We start from the raw sequence: 10,529 nt of genomic DNA on the forward strand, positions 1-10,529 counted from the left end.
ATATGTTTATATCATGCTTGTAGTTGAGCTGCGGCTGTGTGTGCACGTCAGGTTGTGTTCACGTGCACAAGGCAAAGCTAATTATGCATGGTAGTTAGATGCATGCGTTAAAGCTCCGCGAGTCCGATGGCCGAGTTGCGTGCAGGTGGAGATGGAGCAAGAATCGGACGCATTAGTTGTGGCATGTGCCAATTCAGCTAGAGGCCTGCAGAAACTTGGAAGCGACTCAAGCTGGAACGTGTGTGTGCTGTTAGTCAGTTGAGTAATAACCGGACCAAGCCAATGTGTGTGGCTGGCCGTTGTGTGTGCATGCATGGCAGAAGTGGTGCGTGTGTGTGCATGCAGCTAGGTAGTTAGTTAGTGGGTCAAAGTAGTGGCGTGAGTTTAGATGGCATGGGTGCTTGCCGTGTGTATAAATAGTCATTTCAGTCAATGAGTGAAGAAGAGCCGTGAGGGCAGTAACAAAATGTAGCGAATATGTTCACCAAGGAGAAGAGCCCGTGGGCAAAGCTTTGTGCTCCTTCTTGGTATATGTGTGCGTGTGTGTTCTTTGAGTTCTTTCATGGTGAGTGTCCTTGAGAGAAACTCTGAGTAGGGAGAGTTGCGAGGGAGAGAAGAAGAGCGGCGCTGCAAGGAGAGGCGGCGACAACATATAGTCCCGGACTTCAAGCGCGGCTGCAGACTTTGGCAACAAATTAGTGATGAATGCCTGGTTGATGGATGTCATCCCACGAAAGTCCATGTTCCCAAAGGACAGAAATGCCGCCAAGACGACGCCCTTAATGATCAGCCAACATGTGACGTAGAAACAAGCCGAGAAATTGTCCGGGCCCGGCGCTTTGGTCAAGCTCTTGTGCGGGAACCGCCTCCCAAATTTCTTCCCCTGTGAACTCTCCCTCAAGATGTGCCATGTCGTAGGTTGGCATGCCCAGCTCGCTAAGGTCTAGCGTGTATGCCCGGTCCGGTGCCACCCCAAGTAGGAATAGCAGGAAAAAACGGTTCAGGAACCTTTTAGAAGGTTCCCTAAATGTATATCTATCAAAATGGGCCGGCCAACTGTCAGGAACTCTGAATGTCTATCTGCAAGTGTTAATTTCTTCATTATCTCCAGTGTGCCAGAATGAATATCAGCCGTGGATCGTCGATCCTACCATCCACGCCACTTCATACCGCTTCGTGCCTGAAGAAGGACGTGGCAACCAAAAAGAGTATGCATTGACTGACCACGAAGAGTTGATGGAGTGGCAACCAAGGTACTACGTCCGTCCTTATTATACAACGCCCTTCTCCAAAAGAAAAAGGCACTGAACGTGACACGAAAACCAGGAAGCATTATTGTGTAATCATTGAGGAGACTAGACTCCATTGCTCTTGCACACACGTTCGTTTTTATCTGCTTGCCACACCTCGCTCTCGCTTAGTTTTAACCTGACCTGATCACGGCCAAGGCCTCGTACGTCATTCATCCGCGTTAGGTTAGGTGGCGTCCAACGTCATGTGCTTGGATCAGCTTAATTTGATATGGTTGATTGATTTTGAATTCTCTGCTCAGCATTTTGTTTTGTTGCACTCTCTAACCTTACCTGCCCAAGTGGCCGTCACCATCGGGTCCTCTGGTCGCTCCACCTCCGATATATATTTCACCGTCGATCGCCACCTCTCAACTCTGTCTCTCCCTCGCATTTGGCCTCACTGCGCCATGGAAGGAGGGAGGAGCCACCTGCATTCGCTTCTTCCCCGGAGGGTGCAGGAGATGTTCCTCGCCCACACGGCGGGCTTGCTCCATGATTCGCCGAGTAAGTCCTGACAAATTTCAAGTCCTGTTAATAAAGGTCTGTTTAGTTTCCTTTTTGTATTCCGACATGGAGCAGAAACTACACAAGAATGTGCATACAAACATGGCAGCATTTGTAGCCCAGGACCCGTAATTTTAGTTAGTTAGCTAGCCTCAATGGTTCTGTCATTTTGTATGACTAACTGAATTAATAGCCACCACGTTTAAATTTAATTTTCAGTGACCAACGAATAGCCGTATAAATTTACTTATGGTTTCAAACATGCTCATGAAGAAAATTTAGCAAACTGGGCCAATGACAGTCAGGTCATCTGCAATGATCAGCTTTCCGTTTTCATCCTAGCATCCTTTCTGCAAAAATATAATATCATTCTGACTAGAAACACTCCTACGCATGCAACTGTCTAAAAGAAAGAAACCAAGGGGTAATATATCTTTTCTACACTTTTTCCCTTCATGTATTATTCATTCAATCACTAATAACATGACATTTATTTCATTAAGAAATAAGGAATATGTCACTACAGGGAACACTAGGAGAATGTATGTTTTTTCTTTCTCAAATGTGTCACTATATTAAGAAGAGGAAAGAGTGTAAAAGAACTCGTACAAGCCCATTAGGGTAGGGGCTGTTACAAAGAAACACCAAGAAAGATGTAGCTACGGTCAAAAATCCCCTGGAGTCCTTTGGCCCCAACCATACACCACAAGTGAGCCTCATCCCTAATGTTCCGTAGGATCACGTTAAGGCTAGGAGAGGCCCCCTCAAAAACACATCAATTACTACTATGCTTCCAGTCACCGAAGTCAAACCTTAGGACGAAACTTGCTATGTGGTGTGCGTGCTTGCTGTGTCTGCGTGTTGGGCTTGTTGTGCTGTGCCCACAGCTGAACCTCGTTTGATGTTTGTGTGTGTGTATGGTTGTCTGTGAGACCTTGCCTGCGGTGGCGGTGTGTGTGTGTTTTTCTGTTGGTACTCTGTTGACATTGTGCTCGGTGGTTGCTTTATTTATAAAGCGGGGCGGAAGCCTTTTTCGGTAACCTTAGGACGATATGGAATACATTCTGTCAGACAAAACTTAGGGACGAAACTTAAATACTTTTTTGCAAGTTTCTTAGGTGGAGAGACAGAGCAATAAGTTCCTACCAACATGACTTGTGCTTTTAGCCTCTGGGGTTGTCGTTGCTGGTAGAACTAGCTTGGAGAATGTACATATAGAAACTCCAATTTTTCCAAAAGTCGACCAATGTCTTATTCAGGAAATTCCATTTTCATAAAGAAAAAAACATGCTGTTTTCTGTTTTCTCGAGCATTGATGACGTAGATGTAGGTACTGTTCATAATAAAAATTGGATAACCGATTCTGCTGTTGATTCTTGACACACAAATTTGCTATGCAACCTTGCAGATTCCATTATATCGCAACACATGCAAGAATGGCAAGAAATATATTCACCTTGTTTCTGGACGAGCACTTCTGTATTGATACAGTTGGTATTTATCACGAGTATCGTGGCTCAGTTTCTGTTCAAGCGAATTAGATGGTGCAGGCAGAGATTGAAGACTGCAACTCCTGAAAGCAATAAGCATTCTAATCAGGAACAAAAGAATGCAGACATAAAGCTGGGTCTCTCATATCAAGCAAGCAAAGTCTGTTGTCTGCTTATATTAGCCACTCATGTCCTGAGGATATTCTTTTTGCAGTTACAAGGAAGAATAAGTGGTTGCAAGTACCCACCTTTTGTTCTGGGTGAAGGCATACAGGTGCTCTCCTGGATAATATTGTCACTAGCAGTATTCAGTCTACGGAAGACAAAATCTGCAAAGCATCCGCTCATTATTCGGGCATGGTTGGTACTTAGCTTTCTGCAATCAATAATCAGTTTGATATTTGATCTCAGGTTCACCTTATCAGATCATGGATACATGGGGTTTGCGGAATTGATGGACCTGTTCACACTTGTTATCTGCACTTATCTGTTTGCAATTTCTGTCAGAGGAAAAACAGGAATCACCTTAATAAACAGCAGCATAACAGAGCCACTATTGAGTCCATCTGCAGGACAGCAGACAGAAACCAAAAGAACAAGTCTGTATGGCAAAGCAAGCGTTCTGGACCTTGTCACGTTCTCCTGGATGACTCCTCTATTTGTTATCGGATATAAGAAACCTCTAGATAAGAATGATGTGCCAGATATTGATGAAAGGGACTATGCCGATTTACTCTCTGATTCATTTAAAAGGATCCTAGCAGATGTTGAACACAGGCATGGTTTAAGTACTTTATCAATCTATAGAGCAATGTTCCTATTTATTAGAAGAAAAGCAATACTCAATGCAGTATTTGCAATTCTGTGTGCATGTGCATCCTATGTTGGACCATCACTGATTAATGACTTGGTGAAATTCCTTGGGGGAGAGAGGAAAAATGGACTGCAAAAAGGTTATCTTCTTGCTGTTGCATTTTTAAGTGCCAAAGTTGTGGAGACAATAGCAGAGAGGCAGTGGATTTTTGGAGCTCAAAGGCTTGGGATGCGGCTACGAGCTGCTTTAATATCCCACATCTATCAAAAGGGGCTCCGGTTATCCTGTGGCGCAAGGCAGAAGCATTCCAGTGGAGAGATCATAAACTACATGAGTGTAGATATACAAAGGATAACCGAAGTTATGTGGTACACAAACTACATTTGGATGTTACCCATACAGCTTTCTCTAGCAGTCTATGTTCTCCATCTAAACCTAGGTGCTGGAGCATGGGCTGGTTTAGCAGCAACACTGGCAATAATGACTTGCAATATTCCTCTGACAAGACTCCAGAAAAGGTTGCAATCAGAGATCATGGCTGCTAAAGACAACAGAATGAAGGCAACAACGGAAGTGCTTAGAAGCATGAAAATACTGAAACTTCAAGCATGGGATACAGAGTACCTTCAAAAGCTAGAAGCTTTGCGAAGGGAGGAGCACAATTGGTTGTGGAAATCTGTAAGGTTGTCAGCTTTAACAACATTCATATTTTGGGGGTCCCCTGCATTCATATCCTCCATAACATTCGGTACATGTATATTGATGGGGATTCCTCTAACAGCTGGTACTGTTTTGTCTGCTCTTGCAACGTTCCGGATGCTACAAGATCCAATCTTCACACTCCCTGATTTACTTTCGGTGTTTGCTCAGGGGAAAGTTTCAGCAGATCGAGTAGCACAATACCTCCAGGAAGAAGAGTTGAAATGTGACGCAATTACAGAAGTACCAAGGAATGACACGGACTATGATGTGGAGATTGATCATGGAGCATTCAGCTGGGAACCTGAGACCACATCTCCAACTATAACAGATGTAAATTTAAAAGTAAAGAGAGGGAAGAAAGTAGCAATCTGTGGAGTAGTTGGCTCTGGGAAATCTAGTCTATTATCATGCATACTCGGGGAGATGCCTAAGCTAGCTGGGACTGTGAGGGTCAGTGGGAGCAGAGCATATGTTCCTCAGACTGCCTGGATCCTATCTGGGAACATCAGAGACAACATTCTGTTTGGAAACCCATATGACAGGGAAAAGTACCAAAAGGTAATACAAGCTTGTGCATTGACAAAAGATATTGAGCTATTTGCAAATGGCGATTTGACGGAGATTGGAGAAAGAGGAATTAACATGAGTGGTGGACAGAAGCAGAGGATTCAGATTGCAAGGTCAGTGTACGAGGATGCAGATATATACCTCTTCGATGATCCTTTCAGTGCAGTAGATGCTCACACTGGAGGGCAACTTTTCAAGGTTTGTTTATTCAGTGTCCATAAACCCATAAAATGTGATAATGTTTGTATGCTGTTAACTTGACAATTTATTTCCAAAATTTAGTTGCATATGATTCAAACAGGATAAATATCACCAGTTTTACTTATTCTTCAATGGTTTAGAGGCATCAGTCTGCATAAATGCTAATAGAATGCTACTATATTATTATGCAGGATTGCCTCATGGGGATGCTTAAAGACAAAACAATATTGTATGTGACACATCAAGTTGAATTTCTTCCAGCCGCAGATCTTATACTAGTAAGTACAAAAAAAAATGTTTTCGCACGCAAATAATACATATATGTTAGCACTGCTAAGATATGTAAAATAACCAAAGGGGTACAAAATAATAGGTGATGCAGGATGGGAAGATTGTGCAGAAAGGAACATTTGATGATCTCCTTCAACAGAACATAGGATTTGAAGATATAGTCGGAGCCCATAGCCAGGCAACCGAGTCTGTAATAAATGCCGAGAGTTCCAGCAGAATTTTGTCAACAGAGAACCAAAAGTTAGCAGATATTGATGATGAGTTTGAGAGAGAAAACCACACTGATGATCAAATTCAGGGCATATTGAAGCAAGAGTCTGCACATGATGTCTCACAAGTTATCAATGAAAAAGGAAGGCTCACACAAGATGAGGAACGAGAAAAGGGAGGGATTGGCAAGACGATCTACTGGGCATACCTGACGGCTGTTCATGGTGGCGCATTAGCACCAATAATAGTGGCAGCACAGTCATTCTTCCAAATATTCCAGGTCGCAGGCAACTATTGGATGGCATGGGCGTGTCCTCCAACGTCTGCAACCACCCCAAGGGTTGGATTAGGCCTTATTTTCTTCGTATACATAGTGCTATCTATAGGAAGTGCACTATGTGTTTTTGGTCGGTCTATGCTTGTTTCGCTTGTTGGCCTGCTAACAGCGGAGAAGTTCTTCAAGAATATGCTCCATTGCATCCTCCGTGCTCCAATGGCCTTCTTTGATTCCACACCCACTGGCAGGATCCTAAACAGGGTTGGTGTTCGATTACTCCTCACATCATTTTGCACTGGCTAGTCCTGCTATTTCCCTCTTTTTTTTAACACTGTCTCCTTGAAATTACTAATTATGTACTGTACTTTGTAACAGGTCTCCAATGACCAAAGTGTCTTAGATCTGAAAATGGCAGACAGCCTTGGTTGGTGCGCGTTTTCTGTTATACAAATTCTGGGGACCATTGGCGTTATGTCACAGGTTGCGTGGCCAGTTTTTGTCATCTTTATTCCAGTGACAGCAATCTGTTATGTGTTTCAAGTAAGAGCTCCTTGCAGTGATATTTTTGCACTAGATTTAACTCATCCAAGTACAATGTATGCATCAAGTTATTTCCGTACGCGTTGTTTTCCAGGAAGCCATTAGTGCATATTTCCTCCTTGATGATTTTTCACAAAGCACTGAATCCAATATTCTCCCTATGACATGCAGCGGTACTACATACCAACAGCAAGAGAGCTGGCTCGCCTGCAACAAATTCAAAGGGCTCCAATACTCCACCATTCTGCGGAATCACTTACAGGAGCGGCAAGTATTAGAGCATATGGACGGAAAGACCGCTTCAGCAAAGCAAACATCAGCCTTGTTAACAACCACTTACGACCATGGTTTCATAATGTCTCGGCTGTGGAGTGGCTTTGCTTCAGGCTAAACATGCTATCTAACTTTGTCTTTGCCTTTTCTTTGACTCTGTTGGTGAGTCTTCCCGAAGGTTTTATAAATCCAAGTAAGTTTTTCATGCAGACAAGTTATAGTTGCTTCATTTTTGCAGTCTATACTCTGATCACTAATTTTTGGTGGCTGTGAAACTGACATAATTGTATGCACAGGCATTGCGGGACTTGCAGTGACTTATGCACTGAACCTCAACGGGCAGTTGTCATCTGTAACCTGGAACATTTGCAACACAGAGAATAAAATGATTTCAGTTGAAAGAATAATGCAGTACTCAAGGATCCCTAGTGAGGCTCCTCTAATAGTTGATGATCACTGCCCCCCAAACAGATGGCCAAAGGATGGTACTATAAATATAAGAAACTTGGAGGTATGCATGATGTTACTGCAAGTTATCACTTGTAGTAACACAAAAGGAAAGCTCTTACTTTTGAATAATGAAATGTAATCTCTTTTATTTTTCAATTTTCTCATAAAATATGTGCATGCTCAAATGAAGCAACTAATGCGACTATTTGCTTTTACAGGTTCGATATGCAGAGCATCTCCCCTCTGTTTTAAGAAATATATCATGTACAATTCCAGGACAGAAGAAGGTGGGGATTGTTGGACGTACTGGCAGTGGAAAGTCAACCTTGATTCAAGCGCTTTTCCGGATTGTTGAACCGAGACAAGGGACAATTGAAATTGATAACGTTGATCTCAGCAAAATCGGGTTGCATGATTTACGAGGCAGACTTAGCATCATCCCACAGGATCCAACCATGTTTGAGGGCACAGTGAGAGGAAATCTTGATCCACTAAATGAATATTCTGATCAACATGTATGGGAGGTAAATAATTCAATTATACATGTTCTAATGATAAGAGAGTAAATTATATATCATGTGCAGCAAAAGGGAGCGTAACACCTCATATTTTTGCTCTTTATTGCCTATAGTACATGTTACAAAACAGATAGTTCTGGATGATTGTACCTTTTTCAACGAAAATATTGCTAACAGTTTATGCTGATAAAATATGATCTCATGATTATGCTAATCTATGAAAGGTCAAAATTGCTGACAGAGTACCCTAGGAAACACATTTGGATGGTCATTTTTACTATTGCAAAATACCGAAGATGATGTAATGTTTCATACAGATTGCAACCTGATCAAATCCATCTTCAGATATATCTATATATATAATGAATAAAAGAACAGGAGATATTGTAAAAAAAATGCAATGATTAAAAGAATGGAACACTGTACTTCCTCTACTGACCAGATGTATACATTTATTTTGGCCAGACATTGGACAAATGCCAGCTTGGTGACATTGTTCGTCGAAACCCAAAGAAGCTGGACACAACAGGTTTGTTTTTGTGTACAACAGCACACATATGCTAGATTGGCTAAAAGAGTGTGCATATCTCTATTGAGATGATCAAATGAGATTTCTCCTGCAGTTGTCGAAAATGGGGAAAACTGGAGTGTCGGACAGAGGCAGTTGTTTTGCCTGGGAAGGGTTCTGCTAAAGCGAAGCAATGTCCTTGTCCTTGACGAGGCAACTGCTTCAGTTGACTCATCTACGGATGCAATTATCCAGAAAACACTCCGTGAGGAGTTTGGGGACTGCACGGTGCTGACAGTAGCACATAGAATTCACACAGTTATCGACAGTGATCTTATTCTTGTCTTCAGCGAAGGTAAGCCGCACCATTGGCTAACAAAAAATATTCATCCACATTTTAGGACCTAGCGCCGCATCGCTGAAATCTGTACTCTTTTGTGCTGAGCAGGAAGAATTATAGAATACGACACGCCGTCAAGATTACTGGAGGACAAAAACTCTGAATTTTCAAGGCTCATAAAGGAGTACTCACGGAGATCCAAGGGGTTTTGACAGCACCAGAAACAATTGAACGGCGGGCGAAGCCCGACATGAAACCAACTAGGCGCTCCGTGGAACTTTAGTAGAAAGGCCACACACACACACACCACACAGACTTTCTTCAGATGACAAGCACGCACAGTGCCCACCTAGAAAGAGACGATGGAATTTACAATGGATGGGACTGGCTAGATTATTCAGGCGATTCGGAGAAATTATTAAGCCATGCAATGTACTGGTACTAGTACACCAAGCAGTCTAGCACTATGTAAGCCGCTCTCTGATGTGAGAAAAATAAGAGTATGTAAGCGATTCCGCGTGAGCTCTTGAATTTCCTCGAGAAAGCATTGTCACAGCAGACTAGCAGAGGAGTCGCGCGCAATCGATTGTTAGTTAAAGAAGTAACTGCACGGGGTTCGCAGCGGGGTACTTACATGCGGCGTGCCCAGCCAGGCATTCCGTCGAGCAGGTGGTGAGCCGAGTCCTGCACAAGGAGTTGGGCATGGACGCATGGTCTGACGAGAGTATACCCAATCTGAGCGCAAGCATCGCACCCAAGCCGCTGATTTAGTTGAGACGATTTATTTGCGGCACTCGCTACCTTGCTGGGATTTCGAGCGGTGGCGGTGTGCCGCCGGCGTCGTGGACCGTGGTGCTTGGTGGTACGGCTTGTTTTCTCGTTCAGTCCACGGTTCAGCAAAGCTAACGTTTGAACCCCACCGGTCGGTATGCAATAGCCATAAAATCGCTTATTTTTTTAAGACAATATATATGAAGGCCGGCCCAACAAATAGTTTTGGAAGTTCAGACCGGTTTTAGAACCTTCCGAATTTTTTTATTTTGTTTTTCAGTGTTTCTCTCTATTGTTTTTTTTGGGTTTATTGGTTTCTTCCGGTTTTCTTCTAAAAAATTGTCTTTTTCCCATTTTTTATTTCTTCCATTTTTCAAACACATAACGACTTTTTGAAATACACGTTGACCAATTTACATATATAGGTTACAAACGTATTTCACATACATGTTGAACATTTTGCAAAATGCACAGTGAACATTTTTTGAAAACGCATGAAACACACTTTTGAACATTTTTCAAGAATGCAATGAATATTTTTGTAACACATGCGAACATTTTGTTAGGTGTTGAAGCATTTTTTAAATGGTACAAACTTTTATTATATTTTAAGAATATTTGTCTAAAACGGTGGGAACAGTTTTTAAATTTCATAAACATTTTATAAAAAGTGGAAAACATAATTTTAAGAATGCGAACATTATATAAATTCCATGAATTTTTAATTGTTTTTTGGTTTTAAAAAATCATGCAAATATTTTTTTACCTTTTCATGAAGATT

At 42.2% G+C, this 10,529-nt stretch overlaps 1 protein-coding gene and 1 long non-coding RNA gene across 2 annotated transcripts; one reads left to right on the forward strand and one right to left on the reverse strand.

The window, feature by feature from the left end:
- Positions 1–1,495: 1,495 nt before the first annotated feature.
- Positions 1,496–9,563, forward strand: LOC109742111 (putative ABC transporter C family member 15). The gene is made up of 11 exons (XM_020301185.4): positions 1,496–1,796; positions 3,205–5,567; positions 5,762–5,848; positions 5,944–6,609; positions 6,724–6,888; positions 7,060–7,354; positions 7,458–7,672; positions 7,830–8,135; positions 8,595–8,658; positions 8,753–8,992; positions 9,086–9,563. Exons 1-11 carry the CDS (start codon positions 1,496–1,498, stop codon positions 9,187–9,189), a joined length of 4,806 nt encoding a protein of 1,601 aa, XP_020156774.1. The 3' UTR covers positions 9,190–9,563.
- LOC109742112 (uncharacterized) lies at positions 1,502–9,887 on the reverse strand. Its single transcript, XR_006670601.2, has 6 exons — positions 9,612–9,887; positions 7,919–8,115; positions 3,704–7,518; positions 3,535–3,599; positions 3,253–3,369; positions 1,502–1,820 (listed from the first exon to the last, which is right to left on the reverse strand). It is a non-coding gene; the product is annotated as an uncharacterized lncRNA (long non-coding RNA).
- Positions 9,888–10,529: the final 642 nt, after the last annotated feature.

The sequence above is a fragment of the Aegilops tauschii genome, chromosome 2 (genome assembly GCF_002575655.3).
Source record: "Aegilops tauschii subsp. strangulata cultivar AL8/78 chromosome 2, Aet v6.0, whole genome shotgun sequence".
Lineage (NCBI taxonomy): Eukaryota > Viridiplantae > Streptophyta > Magnoliopsida > Poales > Poaceae > Aegilops > Aegilops tauschii.